Genomic DNA, 21,001 nt, shown 5'->3' with positions numbered 1-21,001 from the left:
TATACGATGAATACCTCTGAATGTATCTGTAATACCACCCCCCAAATCCCCTCCCGAAAACTCACTCTGAATTAAAGCGGCTACTTTAATTCAGGGTGAGTTTTCGGGAGGGGATTTGGGGGGTGGTATTACAGATACATTCAGAGGTATCTATTCATTGTATAATTGATATCATTAAAGAATTTTAGACCTTATAAGCGAGGCTCTTGCTTTCTCACTCTCTTCTCCCCCAGTGTTCGCTGGACTCCTGCATGCTGGCTGAGGAATATTAGGGTTATGTGCATCAGTGCTGGCCCTGCCTCTGGAACACCCATGCCCTGCCTCTTTTCCGCCTACTTTTTCTGGACGCGCATACATTAATGTTCATGCGTCCTTCCCGGCTATTTAAAATTCATGCAGCTCCCAAGTGGCCCACTTACGCACTTATGTGGCCATTTTTATTTTTTATTTATTTAGCGTTTTTCTATACCGGCATTCATGATTAGAAACCACATCATGCCGGTTTACATAAAACAAGGGGTGAGAACAAGAAACGAAAAAACAAGTGCAAGGAGAACAAAAGTTACATTACAACAGGGTCTTAAAACTGGGAAGAGAAATTAGAATAAGAGAGCCGAACGGTAGGGATTAAAATATTTACATTATTTACATTATGATATGAAATCTATTGTATAGTTTGCTGCCTCTTGTAAAATTGTTATCATTTAGATCGGGTCTGGGAAGGCTTGTTTAAATAGCCAAGTCTTAAGCCTTTTTCTAAAAGTCGGTAGGCATGGTTCTTGTCTCAGCTCCGGAGGGATAGAGTTCCATAATGAAGGGCCGGCTGTGGAAAAGGCTCGGTCTCTGAAAGTTAGGTAGTGAGTGGTTTTGGTTTGGGGGACATGGAGTGATCCTTTGTAGGCTTCTCTGATGGGCCTGGTGGAAGTGTGTTGTCTGAGAGGAATTTGTAAATCGAGCGTTGTTTGATGATGTATGGCCTTGTGGATAATAGTGATGGATTTGTGGATGATTCTAAAGTGTATAGGCAACCAGTGCAGGTTCTTAAGAATGGGGGAGATGTGATCTCTTCCCCTGGTGTTGGTCAGAATTCTCGCAGCTGTGTTCTGAAGCATCTGAAGGGGTTTGATGGAAGCGGAAGGAAGACCTAGTAAGATAGAGTTGCAGTAGTCTATCTTAGAAAAGATAACTGCTTGAAGGACCGTTCTGAAGTCTCGAACATGCAGGAGCGGTTTGATTCTTTTAAGTACTTGGAGTTTGTAGAATCCATCTTTAGTAGTTTGTTTGATGAACGATTTTAAGTTGAGATGGTTGTCGATAATTATTCCTAAGTCCCTTGTTTGGGTGGTAGGTGGGTTGGTTGGAAGACTCAGAAGTGGGTTACTATTTTCAGGTGAGATGATCAGAAGTTCTGTCTTAGCCGAATTTAATATCAAGTTTAAACTCGATAGGAGGAGATTGATTTCTTTGACAGAGTTCCCAGAATTCAAGAGTTTTGGCGATGGTTTCATTGATAGGGATCAGGATCTGCACGTCGTCCGCGTATAGGAAGTGGATTAGTTTCAGGCGGGTTAGTAGTTGACAGAGCGGAAGGAGGTAAATATTAAAGAGTGTAGGTGAGAGGGAGGAACCCTGAGGAACTCCTAAAGATGAGGAATGTCGGGAAGATTCCTTGTTGTGGATCTTTACCTTATATCCTCTGTTGCTGAGGAATGAGTTGAACCATGATAAGGCAGTTCCTGATATTCCTATGTTCGACAGTTGGTTGAGGAGGGTGGAATGGTTGATTTTAAAAGCCTTGCATGCGCAAGGCTTTTAAAATCTACTTTAAAGTGTATAGGACTTATATACACAGACTTTTACCTGCAGTGAACAGAAGCATTTCCAGGAGTGAGATTGGGGAGGGGTTTGCACTTAACTGCATGCTTTGCATTTTCAAAAATATGCATAAACTTTTCTTCGAAAAAGCAATATACACACACTAGCAGATATAAATATGTGTGTAGTTTTGATGGGATAATTTTCAAAGAGAAAGAATGCATGTATTTTCCCTTTGAAAATTGGTATAAAATCTGTGAGTAAATCACTTTAAATCTTTGTGGGCAGTTACAAAATTACCCTATAATATTTTAACAGAAAGACCAAAGTTAATCAGAAAATTATGACTAAAAATAAAAAGGTCACAAGACCATGAAAAACCAGCAACATATTTTCTGTCACCTTTTGGCTTCCTTCTTACAACTTTGAAGCACGCGGAGATATTTCCTGCTTACCACCTGCTCTTCCTTAAACAGTCATTGCTTCCTGTTAAGGTATTGGCAATCTTTTGCATTGATTTATGTGTATTAATGTATTTCAGAAATCCCATGTATATAAGAAGACCCTTCAAGCTTTAATTTATCCTATCTCTTGCACAACCCCTCACAACTTTGAAATTTGGACAGCCACCACCCCTACCTACTGCTATGAGTGTGAAGGACTTCTATGGGGCATTGCACGACAGGGGATGCGCTGCACTGAATGTGGAGTCAAATGTCATGAGAAGTGCCAAGACCTCCTCAATGCAGACTGTTTACAAAGTGAGTGGATATGACTGTCTTTTTTAACTGTATATGCATTTCATATTTAAGTTTTCATTATAGCAATCAAAATAAAGAAAATGTATCCTATTCCTCTAAGAGTGTGAAGCAAAAGACATTTCCTACACACAGCCTGAGTACATGGAGATAGGTCAGGGAGCTCTATGTCCATGAAAGGGAAATGAAGTCCCTTTTTTAGATTCTAGTACAAAAAAGGCTATTAACATTAATCAATTTTCAGATTTTTTCCCATGATCACTTAAGGATCATGGGAATCCTTTATTTTATTTTATTTATTTATTTATTTAAAGTTTTTGTATACCGATGTTCGTTTAGCAAACATCACATCGGTTTCCATGTAACATAAAACTGGCCAACAGGGCTTTACAATGAAACTGATAAGAGAACTGGGTGGTGGTAAGGGGGGGAAACGTGATGGGAATAACTGTACAAGGAAAATATAAGCGAGGTTACATGATTATAAGCATGCGAACATGATTATAGGCAATAGAATTATATACAAATATTATATACAAGTAGGTTGTTTACACTGAAAAAGTTCTGGGTAAGGGCGGCGAGGGGGGGGGGCAGGGGCATGGGTTTGGAGAAGATGGGTGAGAAGCAGGGGGTTCAAGTGTAGGCTCGTGCGAAAAGCCAAGTTTTGAGGTTTTGTCTGAATTTTTTGGGGCAGGTTTCATGGCGTAGATGGGTGGAGATAGAGTTCCATAGGGAAGGTCCAGCTAAAGAAAGCACACGTTGTTTGGTGGTTGTTAGGTGGTAAATTTTGGGGGATGGAGTGTGGATGTTTGCTGAGTAGGGTGTTCTGGTGGGTCTGGAAGGGAGACGGATGTGTAGACTGTCAGAGAACCATAGCATGTCAGGATTGTGGACGGCTTTGTGTATGAGGGTGAGGGTTTTAAACTGGATTCTGGCGGTGATGGGAAGCCAATGTAGTTGTTTGAGGACAGATGTAATGTGTTCTTTTCTGCGGGAGCCGGTTAATATACGTGCAGCTGCGTTTTGCAGTAGTTGAAGGGGGGCAAGGCTGTTTTTCAGGAGGCCTAGGAGTAAAGAGTTTGAGTAGTCTATTTTGGACAAGATAAGGGCTTGTAAGGCGGTTCTGAAGTCATTAAAGTGCAAGAGGGGTTTGAGTTTTTTAAGGGTGTGAAGTTTGTAGTAGCAGTCTTTGATGGTGGATAATATGAATTTTTGCAAGCTGAATTGGGGATTGAGTGTGACTCCTAGGTTTCTAACAGTTTGGGAGAAAGTGTGTAGTGGGGAGGGAGCAGTGGTTGCAGGTGTAGGTAATGAATTGATGGATTGAGGAGAGATGATCATAAGTTCTGTTTTGTTGGGGTTTAGGGCTAGGTTGAGCTGCGTGAGGAGAGAGTTAATGGATGTAAGGGCGTTGTCCCATCTTTTTAGGGCATTGGTGATGGAATCGGAGATAGGTATAAGAACCTGCACGTCGTCCGCGTAGACAAAGTGTGGAAGACTGAGATTTGAGAGCAGCTGGCAAAGGGGGAGGAGGTATATATTAAAGAGTGTGGATGATAATGAGGAACCTTGAGGGACGCCCCTTGTGATGTCGATTGGTTCAGATTCATGGTTTTCTATTTTTACCTTGTATTGTCTGTCGCTTATGTATGATTTGAACCAGCGTAGAGGAGTCCCAGATATGCCAATGTCAGCTAGCCTATCGAGTAGTATGGTATGGTTGATGGTGTCGAAGGCTGCTGAGATGTCTAATAGGGCAAGGATGTAGGTTTGACCTTGGTCAAAGCCTCTGATGATGAAATCAGAGAGGGAGAGCAGAAGGGTTTCGGTGCTGAAACGCTTTCTGAAGCCGTGTTGTGATGGGTAGAGAATTTGGTGTTGGTCTAAGTAGTTTGAGAGTTGGTTATTAACGGTTTTTTCAAGGATTTTGGCAACAAATGGCAGGTTGGATATAGGGCGGTAGTTGGATGGGTCGGAGGGGTCAAGTTTAGGTTTCTTAAGAATGGGTTTGACAACGGCTAGTTTAAGTTGTGTAGGAACATCCCCGGTGGCAATGGATATGTTGATGATATCAGCTAGAGGTAGGGATATGCTGTCAGGGATGGTCAGGAGTATTTTGGAGGGGATCAAGTCATAAGGGTGTGTAGAGGGGCGCATTTTCTTAAGGGTAGCAGAGATTTCAGTAGGGGACGTGTTTTCGAAAGTGTCCATTTTGAAGTCGGAGATTTTTGGGGTAGCATTGGCCTGAGGGGGAACATGAGCAAAGCGGGAGGCAATGGTGGTCACCTTGTTGTGGAAATATTGGGCGAGTTGGTTGCATTTGGTGTTAGAGTCCTCGCATGGTGAAGTCGTTGTGTGGGACTTGGTGAGGTTTGAGATGAGAGAGAAAAGGGCTCTCGGGTTGAATTGAAAGTCATGAATTTTGGAGGCGTAGTGGTCGCGTTTGGCATTGAGGGTGTTAGTTCTGTAGTTGTGTAGTAAGGTTCTGTATTTGGCAAGTTGCTTGGCAGATGGGTCTTTGCGCCATGTTTTTTCTTGGGTTCTAAGATTGTGTTTTCGACGTTTTAGTTTGAGGGTGTACCAGGGTTGCCTAGCTTTAGTGGAGGGGCAGATCTCTTTGGTTATTAAAGGGCAGAGTTTGTTGGCTGTTTCTTCGGTAATATGGTTCCATGTGGTTATGGCCGTTTGGGAGTCAGATAGGTCTAGGTTTTTGAGGTTGCTGGAGAGGGTATCAATAAGGTCATCTCTGGTACAAGCTCTCCTGTATTGAATTGTAGTTTTTGTGTTAGTTTGATTGGTAAATTTTTTGATTGTGCATGAGGTTTTAATGAGAAAGTGGTCTGACCAGGGAACTGGAGTGTAGGTGGTGGAGTGTGGAAGGAGGTGAGAATTCATGAAAATAAGGGCAAGGGAGTGTCCAGCTTTGTGTGTGGCCCATTATGACTCCATAGCTCTCCCTTGCTTTTATTTTTGCTCTTTTTGCTGTGTGCTTCGGGACCCCTTCATATTACCATCTATGAAGTTTGCTCCCCACACATGGCTTTATACCCACCCATGGCAACTGATTAAGAACGCCTTAAGAACGCTGTCTTTGATTAATCCATATCTCTTGGTACCTTGTATTATAGTTGTCGTATGCATTATGCTCCTCAGCATTATATAAAGTTCTTGTTACTGTAGCTGCCTAAGATACCCCTATATATAGTCCTGGTTCTTAATACATATATATCTTAACACATTTATATCTCTTATATACATTTTGTTACTTTTCTTTCGATTGTTCTTTGTAAGGGCCATGCCCAAAAGTTATTAGTTGTATGTAAACCGATACGATGTGCAAACGGCTATCGGTATAGAAGAGACTCTAAATAAATAAATAAAATAAATAAATCTCTATTAAATTCAGGCTGTTGGATGAGCTCAATATCTAATGGCCCTTCCGCTAGTTAATCTGATCGATAGACCAAGGCAGAGATACATTTTTTGGAATACTGGCATGGCTTCTGGTCTGTCTTTAGACTCTCCAGAAGATATTTCCTCAACACCACAGTACCACAAGGATCATCTCTCTCCCCTACCCTTTTTAATATCTACCTGCTCCCACTCTGCCACCTACTCTCCAACCTTAAGCTAAAGCATTATATTTTCGCTGATGACATTCAGATACTCCTCCCCATCACAGAATCACTACAAAAAACATGGGCACATTGGAACAATTGCTTACAATCCATCAACACTCTGTTATCCAGCCTGAACCTCATACTCAAATAAAACAGAAATCCTCATCATCTCACCTGACGAAAAAAACCATACTCTCATCAACTCCCAAAGCGCATCTCAATTCGCAAAATCATCCATTAACCACTCCCCTTCCGTCAGAGACTTAGGGGTGCGTCTCGACAATCAATTCAACCTTAAATCCTTTGTCTCCAATACAACAAAAGAATGTTATTTTAAACTTCAAGTACTCAAAAATCTGAAACCTCTCCTCCACTTCAGTGACTTCCGTCTAGTAGTGCAGTCTATAATTCTATCCAAATTAGACTTCTGCAACTCGCTCCTTTTAGGTCTACCGATCACAGCTACAAAACCCTTACAGATGGTGCAGAACGCTGCCGCGAGGTTACTCACCAACACAAATAAAAGAGCCCACATAACACCTATTCTCTACAGTCTGCACTGGCTACCCATAAAAGCCAGAATCACATTCAAGACATTATCAATGATCCACAAGGATATTACGGGCACCGCACACCTAAACCTAAACTCGCAACTCCGACCTCACACATCACAAAGACCTATCAGATTCAACTACAAAGGTTCCTTATAAGCTCCCCCGATCAAAACTTCACGATCTAAACGAGCACTTTCCTCAGCTGGGCCTACCCTCTGGAACTCATTACCACCGGATCTACGCCAAGAAACCTGTCATATAACTTTTAAGAAAAATTTAAAAACGTGGCTCTTCCGGCAAGCATTTCCAGAATCGCAGGAACACTCTGACACGGGCCAAAGAGCAAAAGAGTAAAATTAGTTCACTACAAGTTCCATGACCACACCTCAAGTTCCACGACCGCCCACACCTCTTCAAGGCCCGATTACACCTCATCTGGACAACCCACTTACAACCCACTTGTAGTGAAAGCCACCTCATCTGGACAACCCACTTACAACACACCTGTAGGGAAAGCCTCCCGCGTGGATGCACTAATTCTTTAGCTCATGCATTACTGATATCTAAACTCATAAACATTGGTCACTGTTCAGCTCATCATTTATTTTTAGTTATCTCCACATGAATCCACGTTATTTGACAGCCCACCTGTTTGATTGTTCCATTTGTGGATGCATTAATTCTTTAGCCCATGCATTACTCATAACCAGGCACATAAACATTGGTCCCTGATACCTGTATATCCCAAATTAACACATCATTTATTCTTAGTTATTCTCTACATGTTTCACGTATCATAACGAGTTACTGTTGTCTTTACATATATATTTTATACTATTCTATTTATTATTTATTTTATTTCAAGTTAGTTATTTACACCATTATCTATTTTATTACATGTTATTTACTATATAGATTCTCGTCAGTTGATGAGTCACTGTTGTTTATTTAATATTTATTCTCATGTTCTGAAACTCCGTTTATTGTAACGCCTCACCGCGATTGTTTTGTTTTATGTAAACCGACCTGATTTGATATTTGTATCGAGAACGTCGGTATATAAAAATGCTAAATAAATAAATAAATAAACATCTCTGATGATATCAGTCTGTTCCTTAGGATGTTAAGGAATCAGAGGCTATCTCTCGTGAAGTTCTCCATTTTTTTCAACTTCAAATGGAAAGAGTTATCTTCAATCAGCGCAATATTAGAATCCTTCAGAACCTTATACTTCCCTTTCTAAACAGTGTGTGTTGAACAACAGGCCTCTAACACTCTGTCCTGGTCTTGGAACTTAGTGTTTCCCCAGAAAACTTACATAACTTGGCGAAACAGTCAGAAAAGTTTCTCCATTTTGGTGCTAAAACTCCATAACTGCATGTTGGTCATTTCTTTTAGAGGAGTGGTGACAGTTTCTGCTATTTCAGTAATGATCGGGATAAAACACAGGTCTCCAGTTCCCGACCCTGAAGAAGTGAAAATCCATTATGGTCCCATGTCATGTTTTGCTGATTTCTGACCACTTGCTGCCCCAGGCTTCCACTTCCTAGGGCTGACAAAATTTCTAGCAGGTTTGGAATGCATTTGTGAGTTCTAATCCTCATTTGGGCACAGTTTCAAGGTGTTCTCCAGTGAGTACCACAGACCCCCAATGGTTAGAGGTCTACCAAAATCAGGATTTCCTAGGGATCTCCTCCCAGCGAAAGTGGTGAAACCTATTGTATAGGGCTCAGGGGGGTTTCAGAGTATGAATGCATCAATTCTGTCCACAAGATTTACTCATGATTGAGCATCTATAAACTTGCCAGTTAAGCCATGAACAAGTGCCAGAGTAACCTTGATATAAGTTCTTACTTTTCCCTTTCATTTCCTCAAAATAAAGAGATTTCTTTAGGAAAAATAAACAAGACAACCTGTTGAAGTTGCATCCTTGGCACCATCTTGGCCCATTATGACTATTCATTTTTATAGAAATGTGCAACATGCCTTTCACCTTGGGCCATTGCTCCATGGTTGGCATCATGTACCTTTTGGTCCTGGGCCCTTTGTAGTGTCCTGCAATCTACTGGGGTCACCCGCCTTGGCTCCCAATGTCCTGCCCCTCTATGGTATCTGTTTGCACTAAGTAGGACCCATGGTAACATACCAGTTGATTAGATCCAAGAGCCCCACCTCCCAATGGCACAGACTGATGATGTCATCACTGTTGCAATGTAAAGGGAAGTCCATTCCTGTGGACCAGTGCCTAAGCAACAGGTTCTCTTTCCTTGTTCCTGCGTTAGAGATGGTTGCAGTTGCTATTTCTTGGTTTACCTCTGCCTGACATCAACTCTGCTTCTGTTTGCCACCTGTGCTGAGTTTTGTCTGACCTCTGCATGAACTCTACCTTCCTAGACCTTGCCTGCCTGACTTCGTCTCTGCCTCACAAACTAGATTCCTTGGGCTGTCAATCAGTGTTCTTAGGGTCCATCCTCCAAGCCTGTCACAGTTTGCTCAGAACATGGACCCCACTGATGTTACCCTCTCGTAAATGGTCCAACAACAGCAAAAGAACTGAGATCACATTCTGAATCTAAGAAACTTAAATACCTCAAGGGAGAGAGGTTAAAATGATTTCCTTAGATACTATCCTTCCTCACTTGGAGGTCAACTGGCTGACAACCCTAGATCTCAAGGATGCATACACACATATTGCAATTCATATTGAATATTTATTTTATTTATTTATTTTGAATTTTTCTATACCGGCGTTCTTGTAGCAAATACATATCACATCGGTTTACATTGAAACAGTAGTTGCATAATAGAATTACATGAACAGGGGTTACGCTGAACTGGGGTCTAAGAAAATAAATACCTGGGGTTTAATACAAACTGCTAATATAACATTCAAGTATAGCGCTAACAAAATTTGAATTAAAAATTAACAATTAAGATTAACAGATATCAATAACGAACAAATAATAAATTAAAACTAAAGCGCATATATTAAAGTGTAGTCAAAATCGGGATGAGGTGCTATCACAAAATGTAATGAAAAGAACTCGAAGTTATGACATAGATCGGGGGGAACCGGGGTGAGAAGAGGAGGCGGGGGGAAATTTGTTAATGGTAAGGTAGCATACCTCATATGGGCAGGTAAGAGAGATGAAGGGACATTTAACTAAAGATAATAAGAGGCGGCTGTGTGGCTGTGGGTTCTGGAAGGAGGTAGGAACTAGGGGAGGGAAGGATAGTGCAGGAGAGTGAGGGAAAGGTAGGGAGTTAAACCAGTCTGTGTTAAATCTTTTGTTGTTATGAGAGAAAAGACGCAGTATGTCCTGACTGCAGGTAGGAATGCCCTGATCAATGACAATACAAGTGTCCAGTTATGAGAAGGAAAACGATCGTCCAATACGGGAGAGAGAGACGGATATCCATAAAGGAGTGATGCTCATTGGAGTAGCCAAGATGTTTGTCTTTATTTGGAGTAATGATCATCAGAGTAGGGAAAAGCTTGACTGAATAGCCATGTTTTGAGTTTTTTTTTGAAGGTCAGTGGGCAAGGTTCTTGACGGAAGTCCGGGGGGAGAGCATTCCATTGTGGGGGACCAGCTGTTGATAGAGCGTGTTTCCTTAAAGAGGTCTTGGCTGGGGGGGCATATAGCGTGCCTTTGTGGACACTTCTAACAAGTCTGGAGGAAGAGTGGGGCCGAAGAGGGATACTAAGATCGAGTGGAGAAAGATTGTGAAAGGCTTTGTGGATTATCGTTAGGACTTTGTAAAGAATTCTGAATTTGATGGTAGCCAATGACGGTTCCAAAGGATAGGGGTAATGTGATCTCTTTTGTTAGTGTTGGTCAGAATCCGAGCGGCCAAGTTCTGTACCATCTGCAGGGGTCTGATGTAGCTGGCTGGGAGTCCGAGAAGGGAGTTGCAATAATAGATTTTTGAAAAGATAATGGATTGGAGTATCATGCGGTAATCCTGAAAGTGGAGAAGGGGTCTCAACTTTTTTAGGACTTGTAATTTAAAGAAACATTCCTTTGTGGTATTGTTGACAAATTTTTTAAGGTTTAGGTGGTTGTCCAGGATGACACCCAGGTCTCTCGCTTGGTGGGAGAAACTTAATTGAGATGTTGGTAGAATGTTGGTTAGCCCGTAGCTGTCGTCCTGGGAGATGATGAGGATCTCCATCTTGTTGGTGTTTAGTACTAGGTTGAGGCTGGAGAGAAGGTGGTTGATTGACTGAAGGCAGCTGTTCCAGAAGTTGAGGGTCTTCGGGAGGGACTCCATGATCGGGATGAGTATTTGAACGTCGTCGGCATAGATGTAGTGAGTTAGCTTTAGATTTGCAAGTAAGTTACAGAGTGAGAGGAGGTAGATGTTGAAAAGAGTTGGGGAGAGAGATGATCCTTGAGGGACTCCCAGGGTGGAGCTGACCGGGTGTGATTCTTTGTTGTTAATTCTGACCTGTTGCTTAGGAATGATTTAAACCAGCTGAGTGCAGCTCCAGTGATGCTTATTTCTGCTAGACAATCTAGGAGTATTGAGTGGTTCACTGTGACAAAGGCCGCCGATAGATCTAAAAGAGCAAGAAGAAACTGTTGTCTATTTTCTAGGTTCAGGAGGATGGTATCTGTTAGCGAGATTAACGGTAAGTTGGCTATAGGGCGGAAGTTTGCAGGATCGGCTGCCAACAAGTTTGGGTTTTTTAATAGGGGTTTGAGAATGGCAATCTTTAGAGAGTCTGGTACTAGACCTTGTGATAGGGAGCAATTTATGATTTCGGCAATGGGCTTAGCAATGATTTTAGGGATGGAGATGAGTAGACTTGCCGGTATCGGGTCTGATGGGTGAGAGGATGGTTTGAGCTTCTTGAGAATGATTTCTATCTCCAGAGATATGACGTAGGCTCAAAGGTTTCGAATATTCATTCACGGTGGATTGTAGTGGTGAGAAAGGAGGGGGGCTGGCGATCGCTTGAGATAAGCGGGGTTATCAGGTTGGTGATTTTTTTCCCTGAAGTAAGTAGCAAGTTCTGCAGCTTTGCTTAGTGCTTGGTCATCAGGGATAGTTGGTGGAGACGGTTTGGTGAGAGCCGAGACGTATGAGAATAGGGCTTTGGAGTCAAAGATGAAGTGATGGATTTTTTGGGTGAAGAAATCTCTCTTTGTTCTGAGAATAGTGTTCCTGTAGCGATGCATGAGTGATTTATAGGCAGCCAGAGTCGTTGTGGAAGGGTTTTTTCGCCATCTGTGTTCTTTGCTTCTTAGTTCCTGTTTGAGGGTCTTCAATTCTGGTGTGAACCAGGGTTTCCTGTTATCAGGGTTGCGGTGTAGTACTTTCGTAGTTATGAGGCAGGTTTGCTCTGCTACTTTATTAGTAATGTTGAACCAAGAAGTGGCTGCAGCTGCATCTGAGAGATCGAGCTGGGCTAGTTCTTTGGAGAGGTGGAAACTGAGGTTGTCCATGGTACAGGGTTTCCTGCGTTGGACTGTGGTTTTTGGGAAAGAATGGGATGGGGGATCGGTGGTCTCAAGGACTGTAGTGATCATCCAGTGGTCGGACCAAGGGACAGGTAAGCATATAGGCTTGGAGGCGATGGTGAGGCCTTCATTTAAGAAGATTAAGTCCAGGGTGTGTCCTGCTTTGTGAGTGGGACTATTGATGATTTGTTTGAAGCCCATGTAACTAAGAGTGGAGAGTAGTGTTTCACAGTTGGGGGATTGAGGAATAGCGTCGACGTGTAAGTTGAAGTCACCCAGGATTATGGCTGGGGCTTCGGTGTTGATATGTTTTGCGATGCATTCAACAAGAGGAGAAGGGTCTGAATCTAGGAGCCCCGGGGGGGGGGGGGGGGGCGTAGATTAGACATATTTGAAGGTGTTTGGATTTGAAGTTGGAGAATTCAAGTTTAGATGCTGAATTTGAAAGCTGGAGGGCTAATTTTAGATCTTTCTTGGCAGCTAGAAGTAGGCTGCCGCCCCTTTTTTTAAGTCTAGGGATTGAGAATAGATTGTATAGATGAATGGGAAGTTGGTTGGTTAAAGCTGTGTCAGTAGGTTTCAGCCACGTTTCCGTGATTGCGCATATGTCAGGTTTGACATCCAGTAGGTAATCGTTGATGATGTGGGTATTTTTCGTGAGAGATTGAGCATTGAACAGGGTTAGTGAAAAAAGAGAGAGGCTGAGTAGTTGCGTGAGTGGAGATGTCATAATGGGAATCAGCCTCTTCTGTTGGATGGTGAGAAAGGTGTTGGGTTTAGTGCGGTTTCTGAAGTGGTTACTGATAATGGGGATGGGGAAGGTGTGCATCTTTATATAGAAGGGATAAGTGGGTTGAAGTAGTGGGCCTGGAGGAGGTGCTGGGGTTTAAAGCCCCCGGAGTCGCCTCCTGATTCGTTCTGGAGCTCCCTGCCCCTGATTGGATGCTGTTCCAAGGTGGCGCGGGGCAAGTGCCCCGGAGGAGTGGACCGGAGCGGACTGCCTCGTAGCCGGTGGGGGAGACGTCGAAGGTAAGCGGAATTATTTGTAGGCCTTACCTCGATGGGCTCTTAGCGCCGGCTGAGCAGGCCCTGGCTCCCACCCCTGTCCGTGGTCTCTTGATCGTTCGCGGGTCCGTCGGGTCCTACAGGATGTATCTTTGTTTCATAGTAGTGCAGAAACATCAGTACTGTGTATTCCCCTTTGCTGTAGCGGCAGCCCCAAGAATTTTCATGAAATGCCTGATAGTGGTGGTAGCCTGTGTCAGGAAAAACAATGTTTTGGTTTTTCCATACTTAGACTAGCTAATATTGAGCAGATCTTGTCAGCAAACCAACCTGTCAGCTTCTACATTCTTCACACATTCTTGTCTTTGGGCGTTGTTATCAATTTCCAAAAATCCAATCTCACTCCAACATGACAACTGGAATTCATAGGAACATATTTAGACACCATGAAGGAAAAACAGTTTTTGTCCATTTCAGAGTGTGCACACTAACTTACATAGTTCACTCCCTGTGCAGTTGAACTTCAGTTTCAGCCAGATCCTTCATGGAAATGTTGGACTATGTGGCAGCGATGGGTCATGTGACCCCATTTGCACATCTGCAAATGAGACCAGTTCAATGATAGTTAAAACTCAGATGGAACTTGCATTCAAATTGAATGTGTCACAGAATTCTTCCATTCAAAATCCTTATTTATTTATTAAATTGGTAGGCCCACACTACCAATTTTCATCCTCAGCAAATTCAGCAGCTATTGACTACAGATGCTTCCAGTCAAGACTGAGGAGTGCATCTCAACATGTTTGCTCTCAAGGAACTTGGAGCATCCCAAATTTTAAAAGCATTGCTCATGAGTATGTGGGCCGTGCCTGAGGAATGCGGATTTTTGAAACTGCTAATTATGCATGTATGTTCGTGAGTTAAAAAAAAAAGGGTGAGAAAAGGGACGGGGCATGGGCATTCTGGGTCAGGGCCAACATTTACACACACAAATCCATATTTTAAAACTGGAGGCTGCAGCATAGAGCGGCTTGTTAGTCGCGTATACTGACTGCTGCTCCTGATGAGGTATAAATCTGCAGAAATCGCATTTTAGGATGAAGTTTCTGGGTGAATGGGGAGAATGCAGGCTGAAGAACTAGAGGGATCTGGATGACCTCAAGATAGACTGGGCAAACTGATGGACTAATTGGTAAAACTGGGAATGTACTTAGTGCAAGCATGTTTTAAAATCCGCTTAACTGCATATGTTAAAGCTGACAAAGTCCTAAGAAAGGTACGAGAAGTATGTTTGCTCAAGTAGCAGCTTGAAATTAGGGGCATATTTATGTATGGTAAACATTTTAAATGCAATTCCACACATGAGTTAAAATTCCATTGTATGTACGCTCACACGCCCCTATGTATGGGTGCTCATGCACTTGTTTTAAAGTCACCATCAACCTGTCTGGCACAAAGAGCTCTTTTCAAAGCTCTTTTAACATTTTAACTGTAGAGCAGTGGTGGGCAAGCTATAGCCCATGGGCCCAATCTGACCCTTCAAGATTTTTATTCCAGTCTGACTATTACTTGGATACTCTGCATTATGTGCGGCCCATCAATGCTCCAACTTGCCTGTCCAAGTGTCTGACGACATCATCAAAGGCAAAGTTGTCACCTTTGATAATGTTGGATACTTGAACAGGTAGGTGAGAGCATTAGTGCAATGGAAGGAGTCAACATTTCCAGATTTGCAGTAGTGAGGTTTAATGATGCATTGACAAGAGTTCCCATTCCCCGACAGTGAGGAGATGCCACATGCGACGGCGCGCTTGCGGGGTTCCCATCCCCTGTCAGCAAGGAGAAGCCCCATGCATCAGCATGTTGGGATTTCCAGCCCCTGCCAGCAAGGAGAGTTCCTGTGCTGCTGTGAGAAGTGGTCAATAATATGAGGAACAAGAGATGGGACAGAGAAGGAAGAGGTGTTAAGTGACAGGAAAGGAAGGGAAAGGGATAAGTGACTGAAATGGAAGGAACATGAATGAGTGGGAAGGAGAGAGTGAATGAGAGGGAGGCAGTGAGTGTCAAGGAAGGGAATGAGTGGGAGGGAGGGGCCAGTGGCTGAATAGGAAGGGGGGAGAATGAAAAAGAGAAAAGGGTAAGTGAGAGGGAAGGAGTGGGAGTGACAGAGTGGAGTGAATGAGAGTAAGAGTGAGTGTGACTGAGAGGGGAGAGCGGGAAATGGAGGAGGAAAATGGAGTGAATGAGGGGTGAGTGACAGAAGGCTGAGAATGAAGCAAAGGAAAGGGTGAGTGGAAGTGAGGGGCTGAGTGACAGAGTAAAGGTAAGGGGATTAAGGGGGAGGGAAGAGGGTGAGGGGTTGAGTGGCTGAGAGGGGAGGGGTAAATGACTGAAAGTGAGTGAGAGGGGAGGGAAAAGGGAGGGAGGAAGTAAAAGAGGGGAGTGAGAAGAAGAGAGGGTAGAAGGTTGAATGAATGTGTGTGAGAATAAACATGTGTATATAAGAGAGAGAAAGGAAGTTTGTGGGTACTCCTTTTCCTTCATCCTGCTAATCCTTTACAATCTCAAGGTGAATGGAAATGAAAAGTTTCCAGGTATGGTAAAGGGGGAGGGGTGTATTTATCCTTACTAGATTTAATTATTGGGTGTCTGATATGTCTATTTTGAAATATTTGATTGATTTTGGGGAAATGTTTAAAAAATGTTAATCCTTTTTCTTCTTAATTATTAGGTGGTGTTCCTTTTGTCATCTGTTTTTAAATATTTATTAATATGGTTTTCTCACTGTTAGGATTCATTTATATTTCTTGATTTTGTTTTTGAGGAATGGTGATATTTCTATTTTTGTATTATTGCGCTGCATATGAGTCTGGCTTTTAGTAGTTTCCAGTCCAGTTTTTTGTCTGCAACTTACTATTCATATTTTATGACCTCTTTATTTTTATTTGATGAGGGTCTGTTGGGTTGAAGGTTATTCTGATTTTGGTAGAGGCTGGGATCCATGATTGAAGGGGCTCCTCGGGTGCTAAAAGTGATAGGGCTTAAGCCTGCTAGATACCGAAATGCCTGCAGCAAGTGCTGAGGATTTGATTGTTGTGTCGAGGACCTCAAAGAGGGCCGCCCCCCCCCCCCCCCTTGTTGCGCTTGATAACTTGTAATGTGGCCACAGCACAAAAAAGTTTGCCCATCCCTGCTGAAGAGAACAGATGTTTAAACTGAAATGGCTGAAGAGAACAGTAGTTTAAGCTGAAATGGTCAATCATGTAACAACATATTACATAAACAGGGAGGGACAGGATCTTCAACCTTTGCAAGGAAGCATGAAAAATATGGAATTGAGCAATTTCAAGAAAAAATGTCCTCAATGCTATTCACTTCCTAGGTAAAGGCAATATCTTAGTGGACTCCTTGAGTCTTCATCTACAACCCCATGAATTATCACTCCACCCAAGCACAGTGCAGTTTCTCTTTCAATTCTGAGAAACTATGCAAGTGGACCTCTTTGCTGCTCCATTCAACTACAAACCTCTCCATTGTTCGAAAAGACGGCATCCAACTCTCTCTCATCAGATGCGTTTTATATTCTATGGAATCAAGGTCTAATGTATTCATTTTCACCAGTACTATTCATATCCCAGATGATCTTCAAATTTCAAAGAGACAAAGGGACCATAATTCTAATAGCCTCCTCCTAACCAAAACTAATTGTTTCCATGGCTTCAACTCCTAGCATTTCTCAACCAGAACATTGCAGATATTCCCAAATCTCTTAACTAAGTATGACAGAACACTTATTTACCCCATTCTTCTGTCCCTGGCACTCATTGCTTGGATGTTGTAAACAAGCTAGTTCAAATTATGCACCTACCATCTGATGTTAAGTGATTCTTGCAGCAAGACAGCTTTCCACCAGACATTCTTACAATTTTAAATGGAAACAATTTTCTATATGGTGCCATTACAAAAGGAGAAATCCATTCAATTGCTCAATTTTTGCCTGATTACAATATCTTCTCACTATGTCAAGACTAATATTGAAGAATAATTGTCAGAATACACTTGAGTGCTATTGCAGCAAATCATCATCATCATTTAAAAGGTCTTCCAATTTCTCAACATGCAATAATACAAAATTCATTAAAGGCCTTTACCATCTTCATTCACCCATAAGAGAACCACCTACTCTATGGGATCTAAATATAGTAGTTCTTAACTAATGAAACCTAACTTTGAGCTCTTAGCATCCATGATCTCAAGTTTCCTTCTTGGACAGTATTATTTTTAATATCAGTTACTGTTGTGTCCGTCGGTTCCCGACTCCCTCTCTCCGCCCTCCTCACCTCTTTGGCGCCTCCCTCTTCACCCATGGGAAGATTGGCTGCAGCGGCGTTTCTCTGCCGAGTTCCTCCGGCGTCCCCGGACTGGCTCCACGCTGCTGACCGCCATGTTTCCAGGAGGCCTAGGGGCGCGCGGCGCAGCCCGGACTGAAGTACTGGCGATGGCGCGAACCTCGGGGGTGTCCCCCGAAGATGATGTCACCCGCGATAGATATTTAAGGTCTTAGAATTTGATAACAGATCGAGTTAGCAAGTATAAGGATTCGTTCTATCTACGCTACTCTGCCTCCTCGGACTAACCAGGATTACCCGCTCCTCGGGGGCCTCGCTCTCTCTCTTACTTTGTAGATTGCAGTCTGGAACTGGTACTCGCACCTCGAGGGCCCTTGTTCCCGGACTTCTTCGAATTCACTTCTGCCTAGAAGTCAACACTAGCTACTACATCTGTGAGTTACCATTGCTTGCTCAGAGCTTTCCCTGGAACCAGGTACTTGCTCCTCGAGGGCCTATACTTTCCAGCTCCTGGGCTTCTATGAGACATTGTGTGTCTTACCATCTGGTTCGGTACATGAACTCTGCTTACCCTGCCTACTCACTATATTTCAGTTTCTCTACAGCTCAGCATCCAGGGATTGCTGTTCCAGCTTCTGAGGGACTACAGCCCAGCCGGGCATTCCAGCTCACTACTGCCACCTTTGGTGGTTCAATATACTGTCTAATAAAAGAACTAGTGTGTGTCTGTCTCCATACTCTGAGCCTGACCAGTGTTCCCTCTCGGGGTCTTCCCTGAGGGGTGTGGTCATCTGCCACTGGTCCAAGGCTCCACCCAAAACTCTCCTATATACTACAGAATGCTAACTCCTATCTGATTGCTCCTCCCATCAGATAGCGGTTTCAGAACAGATTGCTAACTCCTAAGCAGACTGTTAACTCCGAACAGAACAGTCTACAGACAGTCAGCCAACTTGAAAGAGCTTGAGCTATTCTGCCAAAAAGAATGGGCAAAAACTGCAAAATTGTTAAATGCTTATCCTAAACAAATCATGCCTGTTATTGCTGGAAAAGGGGTTTCCGCCAAGTACTGATTCAGTCAAGATTTTGAGCTTTTTATTTTTAATTACCTTTGAAATATTTCCATAATTGTTCTTTCACAATGAAAGTGTAACATATGTTGTATAGATCAGTGAAACAAACACCTACTCTAATGCATTTTGATTCGTATTTTTTAGACAGAATGTGAAAAATATATTAGGATGTGAAGACATTTATAAGGCACTGTATATGTAGAACAAAGGGACCGAAAGATTCAAATTATATAATTCCATAAATGTATATAAGAGCAAGAAAAGAAAATTAGGTTCATCAAAATCAGTAATCAGAAAGATGTAACAATTGATCATTAAGTGAAAAATTATTATATATATTAAGGCAATTTTCAAAATAGTTTCAAAATCTGTGGGGACTTTGCACCATTCCTCAAAGCAAACATAAATATGCACTTTCCCTTTAAAAATTGCATAGGGAAAAAGTACCTGCATAGATTTGCACCTGCTTTTTTTTTGTGGGTGTATTTTCCTTTTAGAACAATGTGTATAGTTTTGAAAATGCAAAATTACATGTGATGTTGCATTCCCCACCCTATCCCCTGCACCAAGGACACCTCTACTAATGTCAGTAAAAGATCACACATTTACTATGGCTAAAAGTGCACACGTTGTCAGAGTGGGCAGTTGTCAAAAAGTCCTTTACCTGTATAAATGACTTCTGAAAATTGTCCTCATTATTCCTTAAGAGGTAATTTTATAATGGCCTGCAGACTTTACTGAGAATTTTCAAAACTTATTTTTGTGCCTAAGTTCATTTTGAAATCTTTGGGGAATTTTCCAAGTACAAGCACAAATTACCTCACACAAAGCTAAATCCATTCCAAGCAGGGTATAACTTGTGCAGGATAGCAGAATACCAGATTACATGCATGCTTTAACACACATTGAAACCAGATTAATTTCAGAATCGCCATTTAAGCACATAGCCATTATAAAGATTTTAAGGTGATAATTCATATTAGAGACTACAGCTGAATCAGCATGTTACTTATTAGGTAATGAAAATATTAACCATAAATAATGCTTATGAACTTGAAAATACTGGGGGCAATATTAAGCCCCTGAGCAGCTCGGCTAGTTACCCAGATAAATATTAGAGTTAGTTGGTTAACTTATGCAGCTAACTCCATTTGTCCCCAAAACCCCATCTGCCTACCCCTGGAATACCTCCAACTTATCTGGCTAAATTCTAGCCAGGTGAGTCTCTAAATATGCTGGTTTTGCCATTTAGATGGACAACATAAGAACATAAGAACATAAGAAAATGCCATACTGGGTCAGACCAAGGGTCCATCAAGCCCAGCATCCTGTTTCCAACAGTGGCCAATCCAGGCCATAAGAACCTGGCAAGTACCCAAAAACTAAGTCTATTCCATGTAACCATTGCTAATGGCAGTGGCTATTCTCTAAGTGAACTTAATAGCAGGTAATGGACTTCTCCTCCAAGAACTTATCCAATCCTTTTTTAAACACAGCTATACTAACTGCACGAACCACATTCTCTGGCAACAAATTCCAGAGTTTAATTGTGCGTTGAGTAAAAAAGAACTTTCTCCGATTAGTTTTAAATGTGCCCCATGCTAAATTCATGGAGTGTCCCCTAGTCTTTCTACTATCCGAAAGAGTAAATAACCGATTCACATCTACCCATTCTAGACCTCTCATGATTTTAAACACCTCTATCATATCCCCCCTCAGTCGTCTCTTCTCCAAGCTGAAAAGTCCTAACCTCTTTAGTCTTCCCTCATAGGGGAGTTGTTCCATTCCCCTTATCATTTTGGTAGCCCTTCTCTGTACCTTCTCCATCGCAATTATATCTTTTTTGAGATGCGGCGACCAGAATTGTACACAATATTCAAGGTGCGGTCTCACCATGGAGCGATACAGAGGCATTATGACATTTTCCGTTTTATTCATCATTCCTTTTCTAATAATTCCCAACATTCTGTTTGCTTTTTTGACTGCCGCAGCACACTGAACCGACGATTTCAATGTGTTATCCACTATGACACCTAGATCTCTTTCTTGGGTTGTAGCACCTAATATGGAACCCAACATCGTGTAATTATAGCATGGGTTATTTTTCCCTATATGCATCACCTTGCACTTATCCACATTAAATTTCATCTGCCATTTGGATGCCCAATTTTCCAGTCTCACAAGGTCTTCCTGCAATTTATCACAATCTGCTTGTGATTTAACTACTCTGAACAATTTTGTGTCATCTGCAAATTTGATTATCTCACTCGTCGTATTTCTTTCCAGATCATTTATAAATATATTGAACAGTAAGGGTCCCAATACAGATCCCTGAGGCACTCCACTGTCCACTCCCTTC

General features: G+C 42.3%; 1 protein-coding gene across 4 annotated transcripts in view; it reads left to right on the top strand.

Annotated features, from left to right (window-relative positions):
- Window positions 1-21,001, top strand: part of UNC13B (unc-13 homolog B) — a 1,232,326-nt gene that overhangs the window by 747,686 nt on the left and 463,639 nt on the right. For all 4 annotated transcript variants that reach the window (XM_029581856.1, XM_029581857.1, XM_029581864.1 and 1 more), the window contains one exon: window positions 2,357-2,576. In XM_029581856.1, coding sequence (XP_029437716.1) covers window positions 2,357-2,576 — 220 coding nt within the window. The remainder of the gene's footprint in view (window positions 1-2,356; window positions 2,577-21,001) is intronic.

This window comes from Rhinatrema bivittatum, chromosome 1, assembly GCF_901001135.1.
Source record: "Rhinatrema bivittatum chromosome 1, aRhiBiv1.1, whole genome shotgun sequence".
Taxonomy (NCBI): Eukaryota; Metazoa; Chordata; class Amphibia; order Gymnophiona; family Rhinatrematidae; genus Rhinatrema; species Rhinatrema bivittatum.
Note: the sequence above shows the minus strand (reverse complement) of the source record. Positions and strands in the feature narration are given on the sequence as shown.